At 43.3% G+C, this 22,183-nt stretch overlaps 1 protein-coding gene across 1 annotated transcript in view; it reads left to right on the top strand.

The window, feature by feature from the left end:
• Nucleotides 1–22,183, top strand: part of LOC146857749 (antizyme inhibitor 2-like) — a 150,889-nt gene that overhangs the window by 26,967 nt on the left and 101,739 nt on the right. The window contains exons 2-4 of the mRNA XM_085647072.1: nucleotides 1,133–1,226; nucleotides 3,129–3,302; nucleotides 10,839–11,011. Of these exons, the coding sequence (XP_085503198.1) occupies nucleotides 1,133–1,226; nucleotides 3,129–3,302; nucleotides 10,839–11,011 (441 nt within the window). The remainder of the gene's footprint in view (nucleotides 1–1,132; nucleotides 1,227–3,128; nucleotides 3,303–10,838; nucleotides 11,012–22,183) is intronic.

Here is a 22,183-nt window from a genome sequence, read left to right as displayed (position 1 = left end):
CCCCCAGGGACAATATCCCGGCGAGTCATGTGTGGCTGCCCACGCCGCTAGACCAAGAGGCGGCGCAAGGGAGAAGGCGGACCTCCAACGAGAAAGCCAGTCTGAAGAGGAGAGCCCGGGGGAGGAGTCTCCAGGTGGGAGATGGGGTCATCCTGAAGGACCGGTACCCGAATTGGAAGTATCGTACCCCGTTCGAACCGGAGGTGTGGGAAGTGACCGGAGTGCGGGGCACCATGGTGTCCGCCAGGAGAGGGACGCGGACAGTAACGCGAAATGCGTCTTGGTTCAAACGAATAACATCTGGCGTCCCCGAGACCGACCAGGAGGAGGAAGAGTTGGAAGCCCCGGAGGGGTGCGGCTCACCAGGAACGCCGGCGAGCCCATCGCAGAGCGCAACCCCACTGCCCGGGGCGGGCGATCGAGAAAGCGGGCCCTCCGCCGAGACAGAGGTGCCCAGTGTCTGTGGGGCAGGAGGTACAGGCCGAGGAGACGCTCCCAGGAGCCGGCCGTATGGACTTCGGCCAAACCCGGCCCCAAGTAAGAGACTGAGAGACTTTGCGTGGTGTGCACAAGAACTGAATGGTTTGGCGATAAATGATCTCTGTATCTGAAAGATTGGAGGGATGTGGTAACGGAGCCACCCGGCCCGTTCCAGCACGCTACTCACGCACCCACGCACCCGGAGGGCGGGCACGCCCGACGGTATAAATAAAAGGGCGCGAGACCGCTCGAGGTCTTGGGCCCACTCCAGTAACCCCTGCTGTTGTGTCCTTTTGTGTCCTGCCCCCATAGGCCTCACCACCCCTTGGTCTGCCACCCTCAAACACCACACTTTTAAATATGGACAGCAAAATGCACCGCAGGTGCGTCACTAAAAGTGACGTACTGGCGGCGCAAGGGGCATGTAAATAGGCCCCCTGGAATACATAAGTATAATAAATTGGGGTACTGTACTACACCTCTGAGTCTGACAGCAAGACCCTTGTGGTCACTAGAGCCTTGCGGGCCGTGGCGAGGTGTTCCCGGCCCCACTGGTTTACCAACAGTATTATTCCACAAAATTACTCCTCCGATTTCCCATTCGTCCACATTACCTGACACAGCGTGAACATTTGCTTCTAATCTGTTTCAGAGAGACCAAACCAGCTGATATGTTCACTCTGATGGAAGGAGAGACGTCTTCGTGGGACGTCCTGGAGCAGATGGTCCTAGAGCGCTCTCTGCCGGTGAGTAGACTACATAGCTGAAACCTTTCTCTCTGTCAAACAATGTACATAATAAATATAAGCAAATTCAAAAGGTAACCGTGAGAGTCTTGAACAAAAACAGGCAACAAACAACCCATGGAGAAGTGTCTCACGTCGACAGATCGTGACTCGAGAATTCCCGAGACACGTTCTTTTGGTAATATCTGAGTGGAGCAGTTTTCAATAGGTTTGCGAATCACGGTGCGTCACTCGTGTGTTCGTGATGCTGTGTCCTTTCCACTAGAGCCCCAACAACTGTTTTGTACTTTACTACTAATTCAGTGAACCAGCGCACCTTGGCACGTGTAAAACACAGCAGGTCAGGCAGGGCAGATAATCTGTGGACCCTGAAGGTTATAAACTGACCCAAGCAGACTCAACGTTTAAATTAAGATTAAGGAGAGTGAATTTTACAAAATAAACCCCTGAAGTTAACAAAAATTCTGGAGGAGAGTGGAAACATAAAAACATGTTAGAATTGTAAGAAGCCCGGTGTGGGGGGAGTGGGGGGGGGAGGGGGGGTTAAAAGAAGGCTCTGAAGTGACCTTTACGCGTGCACACAAAAAGAGTAAACTTTATAAGAAAAATAAAATAAATGCGGCAAGTGAAGTTTATGAAAGGCCTGGAGAGCTAACTACACGGGCATCAGTGAGTTGTGCAAAGTAACACGGCGAGACTACTTAAGAGTACAAGAGAGGACGGATGGGCGGGCTGAACACAAAGTATGTAAAGATTACAAGTAAAGGTTATAAGAGAATGGGATAAGAATGAAGTTTACATGATGACTTGGGAATTGTTAAAATAAGAAGAAGAAACGGAACTTTATAGGAGGGCACGATCAGTCTAAATTTCAAATGGATGCCACAAAAATGAGCATCGCTAGGGGATACCCAAACAAGCATTGGCATAGCCAATAGGTCTCGCCTTTGGGATCTTATAAGTGTTTAGCCATGCAACAGTTGCATAACTAAATACGTATAAAGTCCCAAAAGCCGCGAGACCTATTGGCTATGCAAAGCGGCCCTGTGGCCGCGAAAGTGAAAGTAAGCTCGGTCAAGCGCGGAGCGCGCGCCCGCGCACATGCACTGTAGCTGTAGGCTGGCCTGGTAGCACTTTTTGGAGCCCTCTCAATAAGTCTCGACAGACTGGGTCAGGCGAGACCTAACCAACGCATGCGCTGGGTCAGGCGAGACCTAAAAAGAGAACCTTAAGAGTGAGAGAACACTACATTTTCCAAGAAGGCCAAAAACCAGGAAACTTTAAAAGAGAACATTAGGAAAGGATCTTTATGGATGAGTTTGAGGAGAGGCTGCTTTACACGAGAAACTGAGGAGAGTTAACTTATAGAACAGTTTGAGGAGGGGGACATTACGAGAGGGAATATGGTGTAGGAATTTTACAAAAGGGCGCGGAGAATGGGAACTTTGCAGGAAGGTGTAAGGCAAGGGCCCTTTACAAGAGGGAAGAAGGACAGGCAAGAATTTAAGAAAGTAACATGGGTAGAGGGGTTTTGACAAGAGGGAAGAAAGAAAGTCACGTTACCAGAGATAATGGATGAACATTTACAAGAGGGAATGAGGTGATTCAGCAGTAAAACAGGGCAAGAGTAGACTGAAGATTCTCAGAAGGTTCAGGAAGATCAAGTTTATAGGAAGGTGCCAGGCAAGTGCCCTTCACATGAAGGAACGAGGACAATTACGCTTAGAGCAGAGTTTGAGAAGAGAAATGCGAAATATTAATATTAAGCAGCTATGTGATACATCTGGAGACCACTAAGCCGCAGGCACCGGCTCGTGGGACATCTCCAGATTTACCAATACATCAGTTTGCTTCTGCTCTGAAGAGCATCGCCTAACCATACAACCCTGCACTGTTTGTCAGGACGACCGAGAGGCCTTCATGGTGGCAGACTTGGGAGAGGTGGTGAAGAAGCACTGGCATTTCCAGAAGGTTCTTCCCAGAGTAAAACCCTTCTACTCCGTCAAGTGCAACGACAGCAAAGAGGTGATCCAAATCCTGGCAAAACTCGGCACCGGCTTCGACTGCGCCAGCAAGGTAAGTTAGCGTCAGTGTCTTTAATACATCTGTGCACATATCCCATATCCAGATGCCCAGTCTCTTGATTCTCTGACCTACCACCTCTTCTGCAGGGCCAGCACGAGTTCTATGGAGTAAATCACAGCTTGGCAAGTGGCTCTCTGTTGCCCAATCGTGCTGGCCTTTTAGAGGCAGCTCTTTGTTGAGAAATCCCCAAGTGTCCTGGAGGCCTGTCCTCCTGTTGAAGACAATGGGTTTCTACCCAGGCAAGGTGCTATAAACCAGACTTTTAGACCCAAAGGCAGGAAAAGAGTGATCTAGGAGACTTACAACCAACTGTACTCCTGGGTGTATAAAAACTGTGGTGTGACTGTAAGGTATGAGTGTCCTGTCTCTGGTGTTTATGAATGACAGGTCAACTCCTTTATTTATAGGGTGGAAGGGCCTTACCCACTCTTAGGTGGCATGCTTCATGAGACGGCCCCTCTTGACACTGATCAAAACGTGTTTATCCACATTTTTGGTAGAGAGTGGTACATGAGCATGAGTGAGGCGTTGCATGTTTTTTTCTTCATTTTGTCAAGTGAGCAGTGACATCACAACTGGGCATAGTGGCAAAACCATAGAGAGCAGTCAGGATTATACAAAACACATTTTTGTATCACTAATAAGAGTTTATATTCTTGAATCTTAGATGGTTGTTTAGTAACTTTTGTTCTGCTGTTTATGTTTTGCCCCTACAAGTTTCCTGGGATGCTGGAAATATAGCCTACCAAAGGATTAACCTGGATTGGTGTTTTAAAAAAAATGTTATGAGCATAGTGATTTACAGTGACTAATCAAGATTCACAATTCGTTGATAGGAACCATTCACAGAGGGCTTTCGGTCCTGAAGAAAGACCCAAGTCCTCATATAGGGCACTTGATTTAGGGATGAAACATGTCAACCTCCTAACAGGGTCAAATTATTCCCATGCAGGTCTTTTTAATCTTGCATACTAGTGATATAAATAAATGGAATGTCAGTCCTTACCACACGTTTCATTACAACAAAGTAACTGACAACGCAGTTTATAAAACACGTTAGCCTTTACAAAATATTGAATTACTTTGTTATAAAGTTGTATTGCATCCTCGATGGTATTCATTTAAAAACAAAAAAAAATATCTGTGTGTGTGTATGTGTAAGTGTTAAGCATAACATAATCAATCTACCCTGCAATGTAACATAACCTTATAGCCCAGTTGTTAAATCGCTGAACCCAAGTGCCAGGGTCCTATAACGAGGGAGAGGGCCTTTAACAACTGGTATAGCCTGAGGCAGAAGGACTATAAGGCTATTAAAACATTCCACCCACTGAATGTAGAAAGTTCTAAATTAAAAAGGGAGAAAGAGAAAGGCAAACATTGGAAGACCCACTTCATCATCTTCAATGGACCTCCCACATTTTAATGTCCTAAAATATATACAACTGTTTCCTTTTTAGTGGTGGGCAAACCTCCATCCCCTTCTTTTTATTGTATTGCAAAGATATATATTTATATTGTGTCTCACTCCAACCTCATCAAAAGACTGCACAACACAGGCATACAAGGCCCACACTCGAATGGATATGCTCCTTTCTCACAAGTAGAACTCAGAGGCAGACTCCCACCCCACACATCAGAGCCAAAAGACCTGCTCTGCGGAGTCCCTCTAGGATCATTCCTCAGCCCCAGCCCCAGCCTACTCAACATTTACAGGAGACCACTTGTGGACGTCTTCAGATCCTATTGCATCTCAATCCTCTCCTATGTCAATGATACTCATCTCATCCTCTCTATTTCAGACATATTTCCCACAACCAGATCGAACTTCCCCAAATACATGATCCGCATAGCAGAATGGATGAGAACAAACTGTCTGAAACTCAACACGGATAAGATGGAAGTCCTAATTTTCAGGAACAAAACCTCCTCCTGGGATTCCACCAGGTTACCATCAGAGATTGGACCTGCCCCTTCACCCACCCACAATGCAAGCAACATGGGGATCATCTTAATTTTAATCTATTCATAGTTGACCTCTCTAAGGTATTGGACACAGTTAATTGTCATCCACCAAAGATCGTCGGAGTCCAAGTCTGTATGTCGACGACCTTGCCCTCTTCAGCCTCACGAGGGTAGGGTTGAAATGGTTGCTTAATCAACTCTACACATATACAACCACTAATAATGTAGAGGTTAACTTGAAGAAGACACAAGTAGGTACAAGTCAGAAGAAAAAGGCATCAGGCGGTGGATGGACTTATAACAACCATCAGATTACAATAGAACAATCAGAAAAGTACCTGGTGTAGGAGGCTGGCTTAGTATATGGTGCACACTTATGAAAGTGGACAAGCTGCACTAATCCAGACAACCCTTATGGTGATTTTAGTGGTCTTAGAGAACCTTAGAAAGCTGTGGAGAGCAGCCTTCAGGCTTAGTCCAGAAAGAGTGTGAAGCAGCATGTTTTACCAATACTAATCATGTAGTGCAAGTTAAGTGAAAAAGAACTACACAGTGTAGTTATAAAAATATGTATTTATTATAAATACTCACTAACACATTGCAATATCTCCTCCCCAGAGATATAATCATAATACACACAGTACTTCAGTAATAGAACAGGTAAGTAGCACAAATACACAGAGGTCTCCAGGGGGAGGCCAAATCATATACTAATAAAGTGGAATGTGAATCACGACTGAAGTCGAGACTGGACCCAGAAGACTTAGAGGAGGTGGGGATCCAAGAAACCACCCAAGGTAAGTACCCAGGAACCCCACAGAGGCTGTGTGCAGAGTGGAAACACGACTGAGCGCTCAATACAAGTCAATGGGGAAGTTGCGGTTGCAGTTTTCAAGAAGAAGGACCCTTCCCAGAGGACCCTGAAGAAACCACATGGAAGATGGAAGGTTGGAGAGTCACCCCACCTACGGATACCCTGAGAACCAGGATACCTATACTAGGGAAACTGGGTGCATAGGTGCGAAGTGACGTCGGGAGCCGCGGTAGACTCCAATGGAGGACTTAAAAAAGATGCTGCTGGTGAAGAAGGTGAAAGAGTCCTGTGGAATCGAAGGGTGTATTCAGGAAGAGAGGTACGTGCAAGCAGAGGGGACAGAGTATATGCCACTCAGAAGTAACCAGGATGCACGGAAGACGAATGCCCACCGTTGTTGGAAGATGCAGGAGAGTTGATAGTGACCTTGGCGCTACAGCTGTACGGACCAGGCAACACTGTGGAATACCAGGAGCCATTAATGAGCTGTCCCACGTCAGATATCAAGAACCAGGGGGTCGGTGTCCGGCGGGAGCACCAACAAGCCTTGGCAGAGGCAACAAACGTGGCAGAGGAAAAAGGTGCAGTGTTGGGACCAGCAAGGTCCAAGGGACTCACCAAGTGCAGGCGAGTCAGAGCAGGCACGAGCAACAAGGGAGCCCACTGAAGCTACAGAAGACCCTCAAGAGGACCCACAGGCCGGAGATACAGGAGTCGCTTGATGACCTCGAGCAGCTCATCAAAAATGCAGGCCCACGGTGCAGAGGATGTGGTGAGGATGAATATCTTGGTAGCAAGAAATGCTGGAGGCTGGAGCTTCTTGGTGCCAGAAGATCTCTGGAGAAGAAAGTCAGCAAGCCTTAGCAACGGCAAGTCAACACAATGCACAGGGGTTCTGTTCCAGCGGTCCCGACGGGGGATACGCATTTCAAACTTGCTGAGAAGACAGTGCAGGCCTCGAGGGAGTTGCAGAACCACCACATGTGTTGCTGAATCTTTTGGAGTTCATGGGAGCTCAGGAGCAGCACACCGTCCAGCTTCATTGCAGTGCCTGCTGATGCAGGAGAGTGACTCCTTCACTCCAAGGGAAATTCCTTCGGGTGTCTTGGAGCCCAGAGGCCTGGAGAAGAACCTGGATGGAGTACAGGCACAGACAATGCAGAAGACTGGCTGGATGACGAGACCAGGAGCAGCAGGAGTCTTCCAGATGCAGTCTTGGTTCCCAAAGCGAAGTCCAATGAAGTCCAAAATGCCCAGGCAGTTGAAGATGAAGTGGTTTCGAATCTGAATCTTGTCACACGACGACTGTGCAGAGACACCCACAGGTAAGCCCTTAAGTACCCTAAGGAAAGGGTTGGGACATTTCAGGGGTCCCTCCCAGAGGAGTGGCTGGACAGTGGGGAGGACACTCTCATTTCCTTTGTCCAGTTTCACGCTAGAACTGGAGCCAATGGCTCCCTGAACTGGTTCCAACTGGAGTATGCATGGAGGGTACCAAATGTGCCCTTCAAAGTGGTCTAGTGGCGCTGGCAAGCACCCCCACTCCAGTCCAATACACTATGTCCTTTCTGGGAGGTGGTAACACCTCCCTTTGATAGGAAACCTGTTGTTCTACCTTCCCCTGGTTGAGCTTGGTTAAGCAGCAGGAGGGCAGAATTGTGTCTGTGGTCGGCATCAGCCTTAGCTTGCTGTCAGACTCTGGAAGACTGGTACCAGGAGCACGGGGGCTTCCCAGGGGGAGCCCCACAGTGCATGGAATCATACCCCAACACCGTTTACGCAGTCAGCTCCTCCTGCTTCCACATGCTACGAATCGTCAAAAAATCTTCAGCTGGATTCCCAAGAGCACCATGCGTACCCTCACTCACGCCCCTTTCGCCAGAAGACTTGACTACAGCAACGCACTCTTCATTTGAATTCTCAAGCATCTCCTTCACCGACTCCAGACCATTCAGAACGCCGCCGCCAGACTCATCCTGGAACTTCCCTGACACACCCACATCATGCCTCACCTCAGAGACCTTCACTGGCTCCCTGTATACACACACCGCCAATTCAAACACCTCAGACATGTATACAAAACACTGCACAATATTGGATCAGCATACCTCAAATCCTGCCCCCACTTCCACCAGCCCACCAGACATCTACACCCTGCTCCTCTCTCTCTCTCTCTCTCTCATAAACACACCCTACTTCCACATAAGCAGATCAGGAGGGCTTACCTTCTCATATCTCGCACCCCAGCATGGAACAGCCTACTTCACCTTAGGGCCACCTCCTCGCTTCTGGAAATTTGTAAGAAGCTGAAGACCTGGCTCTTCCACTAAATTCCTGCAGTCGACCTTCACACCTGCTGCAGCACCTGGATGCCCCTTGGGTGATTAGCCGTGCTATACAAATCCAGTTAACATGATATACTGCCAAAATAACTAAGAGGCATGAATACAGGCAAACATATTGTTGCATGATAACAGAAATAATAACAAATGAGGCATGATTATTGGTTCAATCACTGATGGAATGTAATTTCCATCACATCATTGCAGGGACCTGATTACTGACTAAACAGCCGATGAGTCGTTGGAGCAGAAGCCTTCCAGCATAGTACACGCTACAAACCCACTCCCTTCCCTTCCAAACAAGTCTAACCAACAAAGGAGCATGCTACCCATCTACAAGAGCACCTCATCAGCTATAAGGGTTGTGACGTTTTATATAAATATTTAAGTTTTATATAAATGCAACTAATCTACAATACAATACAAGGATCATCAGCAAAATAACTAAAGCTGAAAATTGGGAACAATCTGATGGGACGTTAGTATTGACATATGCCTAGGTTGCTTGTGTTCCGTTTCAGGGAGGTCCTGGCCTGGCAGTTCAGAATGGACTGTTCCCAGTGCAGCTCGGTCAAGATTGATTGCACATGGCTGAGTGCGAACTGAGGTGGCATGGTGTGCAAAATAATGATGGACTGGGATGCGCCCTGAGTAATTTCCAGTGGCTGAGATTAATTCAAGCATTCCACCCGTTATCTTTTTGTATTCTTTAGTGAGTCACCTTCGGTGGGACCGGTATGCCAGATGTGGGTTCTGTGAACAGTGTGTCATTGGAACCAAGCTAGAAATATGTCTGATGTGGCCCTAACTAGGGTGAAACTGGTCCTGGGTTGTTTGTGTTCCTGTTTAAGGAGGACCTAGCCTGTCAGTTCAAGCTGAACTATTCCCATTGTAGCAGTGTTAGGCTGGGTTCAAAATGAGCTGGCATGGTGTGCAAAATAATGATGGGTTGAGAAACGGTCTGAGTAATTACTAATATAATTTAGTGTGTTGCCCTAAGTGGGGCTGGTATGCCAGGACATGGGTCCAGTGCACACTCTCTCATTGAAGCCATGCTCTACCTGGCTGATGAGCCCTAACTAGGGCAAAACAGCTCTTGAGATGCTAGTGTTCCGGTTCAGGGACGACCTAGCCTGGCAGTTTCAGCTGGACATTTTTCACTGAAGCAGGGTCAAGACTGATTTGCATATGGCTGGGTACAAACTGAGATGGCATGGTGTGCAAAATAAGGGTGGCCCTGGATGCGACCCCAAGTAATTGCCAGTGGCTGAGATTTAATTCAATCATTCCCTCCATCACTTCTTTTGTATACTTTAGTGTTTTGCCCTATGTGGGATGGGTATGCCCAAGTGGGTCACTTGCACACTATCACTGTAAGCAAGGAATACCTGGCTGATGAGCCCTAACTAGGGCAAAACCGGTCCAGGGTTGCTTGCGTTTGGTTTGGGGAGGTCCTGACCTGGCAGTTCGTGCTGGACTGTTCCCATTGGAGTAGGGTCAAGACTGATGTGCATATAGCTAGGTCCAAACTGAAGTGACAGTGTGTGCAAAATAAGGATGGACTGGCATGCGACCTCAGGTAATTACCAGTGGTTGAGTTTAATTCAAGCATTCCAGGCATCACTTTTTTATATCATTTAGTGAGGCATGATTGTTGGCACAATCACTGATGGAATATAGGTGCCATCAAAATAATTGAGGGGATCTGATTATTAGCTAAATAGCTGATGAGTCATTGGAGTTGAAGACTTGCAACATAGAACACACTACAAACCCACACCCTTTCAAACAAGAACAACCTACAGTGGAGCAAGCTACCCGTCTTCCAGAGCATGTCAGCAGCTCTTTCGGGTGGGAAGTGTTATATAAATGTAACTCACACAATATAATACAATGATTACCAGCAAAATTATTGGTACTGATTACTGGGAACATTCTGTTGGAACATTAGTATTAATATAATAATTGATGAGGATGATTATTGAATAAAACCACATTACCTCTCTGTGGTAATATTAGAATGATCCCTAATGGAAATTTTGGGAGTGGGGCCCAGACCCTGGTAGTACAGGGCTTCTCAGGCAGCTGGAACATTGGGGGCCCTAAGAAATCAGCATTGTACCTTTGAGGCACAGTGTTGCTTATTGGGTTAATGTGTCTTCTGCAAAGATCTGTTTGTAGCCTGCAAATCACAGATTGGGAGTAAAGGCAGTTGACCCAGCCTTTCATCCTTCTTATGTCATTAAATTAGTTAGGCAATATTAACCAACAACTTCCATTGCCACTCAGAGGAAAGTTTGCTAATAGTGTGCACTATATAATTGTGTAAATTGTTAATATTTATTTAAACCCTACAGTTCCTGTACAGTGATCAGTGTTGTCTTCTGCAACGTGTCTCTTCTGCAGGGGGAGCTAGAGCTGGTCCTCGGCCATGGGGTCTCACCAGACAGGATCATTTATGCCAACCCCTGTAAGCAGCTCACGCACATAAAGTATGCTGCCAGTAGTGGGGTGAAGAGGATGACCTTTGACTGCGAAGAGGAGTTGGCCAAGGTGGCCCAGTGCCATCCGACTGCCAGGTAGGCCTGATAACCAGGAGTACCCAGCCCCGGTGACCCAGAGCCACCAAAACATAAGATAAGCTCAACAATCAGGTGGACGAGGCCAGGTTCAAACAGATCCACCCAGTGGCAATTAGTGTAGAACCAAATAAGCTATTGATGGTCACCCAATTACCTATTAGCTCTCATAGCTAAGCGGATTTGACCAATGATGCACAAGAACCATGTCCGCTTCCTCCTACCATCAGCACCTGGAAGGGAATTAATGTGACTCATGCTCCTCAACTGTTGCTTAGATGTGACAACCAAGAGGCCCCAAGCAAGGTGACCCAAGATCTCCCACACACCAAGTAGGTTGACATTTAGGAGGCCAGGGGTGGCCCAGGACTACTACTATTATTTAGCCATGAGGAAAGTTTGACAACCCAGATGAGATGGTCAGGCTGGGGCACAGTCACCCAACACTAGGTAGATCTGCCAACCAAGAGACCATGCTTAAGATAGTCCAGGACCTACTAACCATTAAGCATGCCCCACAACCAAGAGGGCCGAATGATCTATATAAATGACCTTATAAATGAACGCAAGGGCTAGACAATGACGTGCATAAAAACTCAAGCAGTGGGTAGGGTAAAAAGGTTTAGTGTTGCCCACTACAGGTTTGATTACTGCCCCAGTCTGTATCCAAGCACTTTTTTAAAAGAGGGTTGCATATGATCTGACAGGTTGAACTATCCATATTAGGAACATGAACAACAAAGTCAATTTATTTTCTTTCTGTACAGGTCATGCACACAGACACACTGCATAAATACATGCACGCATACAGGTACAGCACACCACAGTGCATACCCATACCAACATATTTACAGGCAACCACACAGATCAGCAAATATACAGGTGCCCATGCAGACAGACCATCACATATATGGCCACCAGTGCACATAGTCAACCTCACAAGCAGTCACCCATTTATAGAGGCTACAGCAATACAACTACCTGTGCAAACAAACCAACACAGGCGATTACGCTTTCCTCTTGAGATAGTAAAGGCACAAAATATGGATGACATTCATAAGTTTGTAATTGAGGTGACCTGGCAGATGTTGATCTCTGCCTGCTTTTACTAGTATCACCTACAGTCACTTCTCGGTGCCTTTGAATCATTATCCAGCTTACAAAACTACTGCACTTGTTAGGACGAGGAGCCAATCATCTGAGGCATCAATGGGCAGACCACCACACCAGGGGATCAATTAACCATACAAATCTCCATCCGTGATAGGACTCTTTTTAGGAGATTCCCATGATTGCAGAAGCAGGCCCTCATTATGTAGTATCCAGGCAAAAGCACGGAATCCTACCCCGGTCTCGATACAAAATGGACACGCCCTGGTGTTGTCAGCATACGCACACAAACAGGAACAAGTGACAATTTATATATTAAAAAAAGTTGCACCAGTCCATGAGGTTGACTTTCTGGGATTTAGCGGCATCTTCAGGGTTTTGAATTGGGGTGGTTTTTAGTTATCCTGTATGATTGCATTTATAGGATCATATGGACTTTAAAACGGGCTGGGAATGTCAGGCTGAGATTGGCAGCTGTACACACGTTAATGCTATGCAAGAAATGGACTAATTTTTAGGTCACTGCTTACCAGACAGCGCTGCTGTTTGGTATGCAAAGTACATCATGGGTACTTTCAGAAAGTTGACCTGGGAATACATTTGGCCCGTGGCTTGCTATTTGCTTTATGGTTTGTAACTCACGCTTTCTGGTTTTCGATTTGCTGGCTTTATTTGCTTTAGGCCGTGCAGCTTGAGTTTGTATCTCTCCATGCTATAGACACTTTTACAGTATTCTTCTATGAACTCGTTTTCTGTAATAAACAGGCCTTTAAATCTTGTGCCTATCTTGTAACATTTGCAAGGCATTCAGAGACTAAGGTTAAATGTCAAACTGTGTTTTCCTGAGAGCCTGGTGTTTATTTTGCTTTCGACTGACTTCAAAGTGAGAGCATTTATAGAAAAGAGGATTGCAGCGTACTTTCTCCATGGAGCCTGCTTCTGCCCTTTTTTAAATTTTATTTTACACATCTCAAAAGGTATTTCGTTCTTCATCTGCACAAAACATTGGCACGTTTTTTTCAAAATTTCTCTTCTTGGTGAGTCCATTGAAATTGTGAAACTGCCTTTGAAGGAACAAACGGGCAGATGTATCTACGCTTTTTGCAATTGCAAACCGTTTGCAAAATGCGTTTTGCAATCTATCAAACATTTGTAATTCCCAATTTGGGGAATCGCAAATATTTGCGGTTACCTGAATTGCGAATGCAGTTAGGGAATCTCAATTTGCGATTCCCTAAATGCAATTCTGATAGCTATCGCAAATTGCGAATAAGCATCAAGGAATCGTAAATTACCACTAACTTCTAGTTGGTGGTAATTAACAAATTCCTAGAAAAATGCACTTTCTTGCATGTTTCTAAGTGCCATGTAACGCACATACATGCCCTTAGGGCATGTATGTGGGCCACATGTGCACACATGCATATTTCAGGGGTGCCTTTTGGCCCCCTTGCACCCATGAAATTGCATTCGCAATTTGCAAGTACCTATTTGGTACTCGCAAATTGCGAATATCTTTCCATTCATTCCTATGGGCCTCTAGGCCCATAGGAATGAATGGGAAGACATTTGGTACTCGCAAATTGCGAATATCTTTCCATTCATTCCTATGGGCCTCTAGGCCCATAGGAATGAATGGGAAGACATTCTTTAATAGCGATTCGCAATTTGCAATTCGCTATTAAGGAATATGTAGGAATCGCAACATTTTTGCAAAAACCTACATACATTGAATTTTGCGAGTCTATAATAGCAAATCGGTAAAATTCGCTATTATAGACTCGCAAAATGTAATCTTGATACATCTGGCCCAAATTATGATACTGCATTTCAGTCTCAGTGTCAGTCTAACATATGGTGATCTTGGCCAATTAACATTGTTCATGATCCATTCACTGTCAAGCACATGATAAGATCTTTTCACAGGAAAGAGCCAGCCACATTGTAACACGATGTAACAATGCTTGGTTTTCACTTTGATGTGTAAAGCATATGCTTTATTCATGACATCTGTGGCAACTCGTTTTGGATAGTTGTGTAAGTTTAAAGGTACGTTTTATGAAAGTTTTTGTGTTTATGTTTAGCTACACAATAATTATGTATTCTGTCTGCAACTATAGCTTTTTGGAGCACATACATTACTGGCTATAAACGATTACCTCATTTGTCCTTGCGGGCTCGGAGTCCTTAATTGAATTGTGAAGCAGGTTCAGAGGGACAGGGGCCCATAGGTCTATGGAACCCACTGAACACAGATTATTGCTATATGTTGCCACTAAACAAGCATACAAAAGTGCAGTTACCTTGCAGGCACCAGGGCCATGATTTGAATGGTGCGACAGGTGCAGTGGCACAGGGGCCAAAAGATCTAGGAAACCCACTGAACTCTGAATATTGCTATATTTTGTACTAAACAAGCAGTCACAAGTGTATTTACCTTGCAGGCACCAGGGCCATGATTTAAATGGTGCATCGGGTGCAGTGGCACAGGGTACTAAAGGTCTAGGAAACCCGCTGAACATCGTTAATTGCTATATTTTACCACTAAACAAGCAGTCACAAGTGCAGTTACTTTGCATGCACCAGGGCTATGATTTGAATCGTGCAGCAGGCGCAGTGACACAGGGGCCAAAATGTTTAGGAAACCCACTGAGCACTAATTATTGCTGTATTTTACTACTTTACAAGCTATCACAAGTGCAGTTACCTTGCAGGCACCAGGGTCATGATTTGAATGGTGCATCAGGTCCAGTGGCACAGGGGCCAAAAGCTCTACAACTTACCACATGGCATTCCATACAAACCATTGGTAAAGCCAATAGGTCTCGCTTCTGCGAGATCTATTGGCTTTGTCATTGTTTTTTATAGCAGCATTACACAGCAGCGTTAGCTGCAGTGCAACATAACAGAAAATAAAAAAATGTAAATGCTGTAACGCGGACAACGCTCTTTTACATTATTTTCCGCCGTTTGCAACATAGCTAAAAAACATTAGCAAAGTCAGTAAATATCACATTGACAAGACCTATTGGCATTGCCAATACTTGTTGCAATTGTGACGTCGAAAGGAGTGAACTTAAGAGTATGGAATGAACTAACATTGAGCAATGCTTTGATCATATTTAATGTTGTTTCCAACCTAGTCATACAAGATTTTCCTGTCTAGACTCTGAATCCAGAAAGGTTAAATAACAGCTAAGGGCCCGATTTCGAGTCTGGCGGTTTTGGACTGCCAGACTCACGGTGGCACAGCGGTAGTGGTCCTGCGTCCGCCTCTTTATGAGGCAGCTTTTGGGACGGCTGCGCCAGGGAACCGCAGTTCCCTGGTGGTGGTGCAGCGCAGAGGGCCTATATAATATGCAAGGCTGTACCGCCACCATCCGCAAAGCACATTAGGAGTTTCCCTTCTGCAAGCCTTTTTATGGCGGGCTCACCACAATGAAAAGGCTGGCGGAGGGGAAACAGAGGGGACCTACAGGACCCGGTATGCAGACATAATATCGATGTCTAAATATCAATATACCATTATATCGATGTTTAAATATCGATATGACAGAATTTAGACCATCAAGAATATCGTCGACCAGAATATCGACATGCAGGTAAGAAATATCGTTTTAATTAATATCGATGTTAGTAATATCGTTAGTAAAAAATATCATTGTTAATAATATCGCAAAAAAAATGTGTTTTTTTTTTAGTATATGTGCTAAAAGTATAGCTTATTTTTGTAATATATGTTTGAATTTTTTACAAGTAATTAATTTTATGTTAATTAATTTTTGCATATTTTAATTCCGTAGCGGGTTGTGGGTTTATAGGGGAATAGGGTGGGAAGTAATTTAGGGGCCCATTAGGATGGCGGGCGGATCGCCACCGCCCATATGGCGGTGGCGATCCGCCCGCCATTCTCCACCACCCGCCTAACATTTCCCCCCGCCATATTACGATGGCGGGGACCCAGGCGGACGGAAAGACCGTCCGCCAGTTTTCCGCCGGTAGGCAATCCGCCCGATTGCCTACCGGGCAGAAACGGCCAACAATATGGTGGCGGTGCCTTACAGGCACCGCCATCCATATTAGGAAGATGGCGGTGAATTGCCTTTCCATGGCGGAGGCTCCGCCATGGAAAGGCATGTGGTATTTTTTTTGGTGGCCCATTGCGGGCCCCCAGGGGATTGGGGGGGTGAAGTTCTCAGCCCAGTTTTCCCAGATTTCGCAATACTTTGTTTTCTTAACCTGTTTGCCGAAGCGATCTAGCAGGGATACCCTTTTAATGGAATAAATCCATTCCTCTTCCGTAGGGAAACAGGGAAGGATCCATTTAATACATATTTACCTCCGCGCAAGCAGAACCAGTGTGAAAAAAAGGGCTTTATGATTTTTCGTTAAAATTCGATTAACGAAATTCTCTGGTATCACCCCAAGATTATAGAGGGTATAGTTAGCTCTATCACCTTACCCATGATATCTGATATGGTATTAGCCACTTTCTGGTAGAAAACTTGTAGTGAAGGACCCCTCCAAAACATGTGAACCTCGTTGGCGCTATCTTCTCCGCAATTCGGACATTTGTTAATCACACGACTTCCCATTTTGCATATTCCCTGTGGTGTCCAGTATGCTTTATATACTGTGAAGAGATGATTATTTTTTAAAGGTGCAGACTTCACACGTGACCATAAAAGAGAGATAGTTACTTGCCCTAATTTTTCGAGGTCTACATCTGGCAAGTCCTTCTTCCAAATCTCTGTGAAGGCAGCACTCGTAACTTCTCCGCTTTGGATAAAAAGCCATTACCACTCTGCAAATTCTTTCCGCTTTGTATGGCTTGAACAGATCTTTGACACCATGTCCGCCTCCCCTTCTAGCTCTTGTCCTAAAGATTTCACCCAACTTTACAGTTGTAAGTATTTAAATTAAGAGACCGAATGATCGCATATCGTAGAGAAATGATCCCATGAGAGTAGTTCAGAGTCTACAATCAGTTGCCCCCATGTACATATACCACATGCTCGCAGTTGAATAGCAAGGGTGTCTTCCAAGCAAGCCGGGGTGCCTGGGGAGTCCCAGATAGGTGCCGCATCACTATAATATGGGATATTTAAAAATCTTCACCAGAACCCAAAGCTTAATTGCTGCCCTCAAAATCTTCAGTCTCACCTTCTTGAAGAATCTCGGGTGGCCAAACTTTAGAAGGAAAAATCCTGCCTGATGAGCAAAGCTAATCATAAAAGCCTTGAAAAGTGGAGAAAACATAGAGCTTTCCATCAATAGTTGTCGAAAGTTCTTTAAGTGAAAGGCACAAAAATACAGATATAAATCTGGGGTGGCAATACCTCCATAAGCTTTCTTCCTTCTGAATTTCTTTAGCGATATTCTTGGGCTTTTATTTCCCAAAATAAACTAGAAAAGGCCCCCTGCACTTTCTTAAACCATATCTTCTAGAATTCTAACGGGATTGTATAATTTGGGGAGAATTGTCATTTTTAGTAGATTGGATTTACCCAAAAAGGAGAGTGGAAGGGCCCCATGATTGCAACTGTGATTTTACCGTCTTTGTAACTTTATTGAAGTTAACCTGAGCTATTTTATCAGTGTTGTGAACTATTTGGACACCTACGTATCTAATTTCCTTTTTTGTAAGGTCACTCTTATATTGAGTATTCCATTGCATTAGCTCTGTTTTTTGTTGGTTGATCAAATAACCGCACACCTTCCAGTAACTCTCCAGCTGTTCCCATATTTCTGGCAGTGCTTGCTCTAAATTTCCTGTTAATATCATAAGGTCGTCAGCATATAGGCCGATTTTCTTTTCCCATCCATTGCACCTAAAGGGAATGATATTCCTGCTGGCTCTAAGTTTGCATGCAAGCAGTTCAATGTAAATATTAAAAAGAAGGGGGGAAAGGGAACAGCCCTGTCTAGTGCACCTGCTTATTTTTATTGACCTAGTATGTTTATTATTGACAATAATTTTTGCAGATGGATTTTTATAAATGGCTTTAACTGTTGTTAAAAAGACTTCCCCTAGATTAAGACGCTGAAGCATTTGAAATAAAAATGACCAGCTGACTCGGTCGAATGCTTTTGCAGCGTCAAAAGTCATTACCGCAAATGGAATTTTGTAAGTTTGAGCCATGCCTATTGCCCCAATTAAGTCGTGCGTTAATTCAAAGAGCTGCCTCCCTTTCATAAAACCTTTCTGGTCTGTGTGTATTAGTGGCCCTATTACCTTATCCAGGCGTTTAGTTATTATCTGAGTGTACAATTTATGACAGCTGTTTAAAAGAGAGATAGGCCTGTAGGATTCACAGGATCTTGGGTTCTTATTAGGTTTCAGTGATATGGTTATAGTTACTTCATCCCATGACGAGGGGGGATCTTGACCATCTATGAAAGTTGAGTTAATCAACTGAAGTAGAAAAGGGGCAAGCTCTTCTTTAAAAATGACATAGAGCTCGTTTGGGATGGAGTCCGGGCCGGCGGCCTTTCCCTTTTTTTTAGAGTACTAATAGTCTGGACAACTTCCTCTAAAGTTATGGGCTGATTGAGATACATCTTTTCATGTCTCTGGAGGGATGGTAAATCTAAATCTGAAAGATAATCATCTATAGTAAATTGGTTTACTGTCAACTCTTCTGTACATAAACTTTGAAAATACTGAACAAAAGGTTCTTTGATCTCTAAGTTCTCCGAGATAATACTCCCAGTATTTGAGCATCTAAGATCTTTTATCCTATTCCTAGACTGTTCAGCTTTTATTTTCCATGCGAGTAGCTTGCCACACCCCTCCCTGTATTCATGATGTGACAACCTACTAGCTTCCCACTTTTTCTTTATTATGGCCTCTAGATTATCCACAAGTTTATGTTTCACTGCTGTTAAATTCTGCGAGATATTCAAATTACCAGGAGTTTTTTCTAGTTCTTCTTGGTGAATATGTACTCCAGCTTCTAAGTTTTTAACTTCATCCCTCATTCTCTTTGTTTGGGCAATATAAAAAGTTGTTAAAATATCTCTTAGGTCAGCCTTAAAAGAATCCCATATTGTGTGGAGTGATGCTGAATTAAGGTTAAATTCGAAAAACTCCTTTGTTGCTGTTTTTAATTTCTCAATGACTCTGTTTTCCAACAGTATTGATCGGTTTAAGGTCCACCTATGAGGTGACTTTATGTTAGCAGTGGTGATTCCCAATACCACCACCGGATAAATGTTCTGGAACATTTCTTGTTGTAAAAAGTAAATATCACCCCTGTTGTTCCTGTCTTGGGTCCCATCTCTCTCCAGATATCTAAAAGCCCTAAATCTAACATCAATTGTTTTAATGCCACTCTCATGTTTTGTGTCATCGCTGCTGCTCTACTAGAAGTTTAGTCCTGGCTAGGGTCTAAGACCAGATTAAAGTCTCCACCGATTATAATAGGATCATTCATGTTTATTAATTGAAGAAGTAGGGTATGTAATGGGGCCGGGTCATCTAAATTTGGTCCATAGTATCCTACAAAAGTCAGCCAGGTGCCGTTAATTTTGGCTCTGGCTATTGCCCACCTACCCAAATGATCAGCAAAGCAATCCCCTATTATAGCTTGGACAGTTTTTTTTAACACAAGAGCAACCCCTTTTATTGTACACGTTTGAGTAGTACTAATACAGTGTTCTATTCATCTTTGATTTTTTAATATTAATTCCCATACCTCCTTAAGTAGATGGGATTAATGAATAAGGAACACATCACTATCTGATAATCTTAGGGATTCTAGTATTTTCTTTCTTCTGGATGGTACCCTAAGACCGTTTACATTCCATGACATAATTTTCAGGTTCTTTATTTTTTCGGTCCTACCTACATCATTCATTAGAAAAGTAGATGGATAAAGAAAACAGGACCATTTTTTGTCAATATTTGATTAAATGGGACACTTATCCAAATCTATCTGAGATTTTTGAGGTAAGTGAATGCTGTATATAAATGAGGACTTTTTTTCCTTTTTTCCCACATGCTCCCCCACCCCATGAACAAAACGTGAATTTTGACTTTTCTTCTTATTTGTGACCCACCCCCCTTGCAACCCATCCTTACACCCTGGGAAACCCTCCCTTCAGACATGAGGTATGTCTAGACTACCTCTATATTCGGGCACTGACTCTAGCTAGGCAGGAGATTTTCATGTCTCATTTGGATATCCCTTTAATCTGGGCAATTAGGGAGTTAACTTCAGCCGGGTCTTTAAAGTTAAACATTTTATTATTCCACATCACCCTTAAAATAGATGGGAATCGTAAATTCGCTGTGGCACCCAGACCTCCTAATTCTTGAATGAATTTCCCTAATTTCCACTGTTTGTCTTGAGTTACGCAGGAGATAATGGATCTAATACGGAACAACCAGTCCCCTCTTTTATACACTCCTGCTTTTAGGCACCCATCATTTTTTCCTTTATCAGATATGTTTTAAAGTTAACTAAAATCCTTCTTGTTTTTTTTTACCTGGTCTCTTGGAATATGGATCACGATGTACTCTCTGTATATTGTCTTCCAGAGACTGTCTTTCAATACCTGGATGCAATTCTTTTAGAAGTTAGACATTTAAAAAAAAAACATAAATATTGCGTTGTAATTCCGTAGTGGGTTGGGAGTTTATAGGGGAATAGGGTGGGAAGTAAATTAATTTAAATTAATTATTTAATAATGTTATTAATTAATATTTTTTATTTAATAATTTATATTGTTAATTGTATTAATTAATTAGTTATTAATTGGTTATTAATAATTAATTGGTAAATATGTTAATTGTGTAATTTCTTGAGGAGTGGGTTGTGGTTTTATAGAGGAGTAGGATGGGAAGTAATTTAATTATAATTAATTATAAATATTTGTATTATTTAATATTGGTGTAATTAATATTTTATGGTGTTAATTGTGTTAAAAAATGTTATAAGTTATTCATTAGTTATTAATTATTGATAATTAATTGGTAAATATGTTCATTGTGTAATTTCTTGAGGAGTGGGTTGTGGTTTTATAGGGGAGTAGGGTGGGAAGTAATGTAATTATAATTAATTATTAATTATTTTATTATTTAATATATATGTAATTTAAATTTGATTTTGTTAATTGTGGTAAAAAATGTTATTAGTTATTAATTTGATATTAATTATTAATAATTAGTTGGTAAATATGTTAATTGTGTAATTTTTTTATGAGCAGGTTGTGGCTTGATAGGGGAGTAGGTTGGGAAGTAATTTAATTTTAATAACATTTGAATTATTTTTTTATATACAATATTTATTTAAAGTTATTTTATAGTGTTAATTGTGTAAATACATTTATTTTTATTGTTTTTAATTTGCTTGTTAATTGTTATTACTTAATTAATTAATTGTTAAATTATTATGTTAATTGTGTAATATTTTACAATATTGGTGGTGATGTTTATAGGGGAATATAGTGGAAGGTAAATTATTTTTGAAAAATGATTTATTTGTTAATGTTTATTATTTTGCAGGGGTGGGAATACTAAATGATTCCCCTCCGCTATCCAACACTTTCCCTACTGTTACACTTGGTGGAGTGGGAATAGTAAATTATTCCCACCCGCTAGCCAACACTTTCCCTACTGCTGCACTCGCTGGAGTGGGAATAGTAATTTTTACCCACCCGCTATTCAACACTTTCCCTACTGTTGCACTCACTGGAGTGGGAATAGTAATTTTTACCCACCCGCTATCCAACACTTTCCCTAGTGTTGCACTCGCTGGAGTGGGAATAGTAATTTTTACCCACCCGGTATGGAACAATTTACCTATTGTTGCACTCACTGTAGTGGTAATAGTAATTTTTACATACCCGCTATCCAACACTTTCCCTACTGTTGCACTCACTGGAGTGGGAATAGTAATTTTTATATACCCGCTATCCAACACTTTCCCTACTGTTGCACTCACTGGAGTGGGAATAGTAAATTTATCCCCCCGCAATCCAACACTTTCCCTACTGTTACACTTGTTGGAGTGGGAATAGTAATTTTTACCCACCGGCTATCCAACACTTTCCCTACTG

Source organism: Triturus cristatus, chromosome 3_2 (genome assembly GCF_964204655.1).
Source record: "Triturus cristatus chromosome 3_2, aTriCri1.1, whole genome shotgun sequence".
In the NCBI taxonomy this organism is placed as follows: domain Eukaryota; kingdom Metazoa; phylum Chordata; class Amphibia; order Caudata; family Salamandridae; genus Triturus; species Triturus cristatus.
This window is presented reverse-complemented; position numbering and strand designations above follow the sequence as displayed.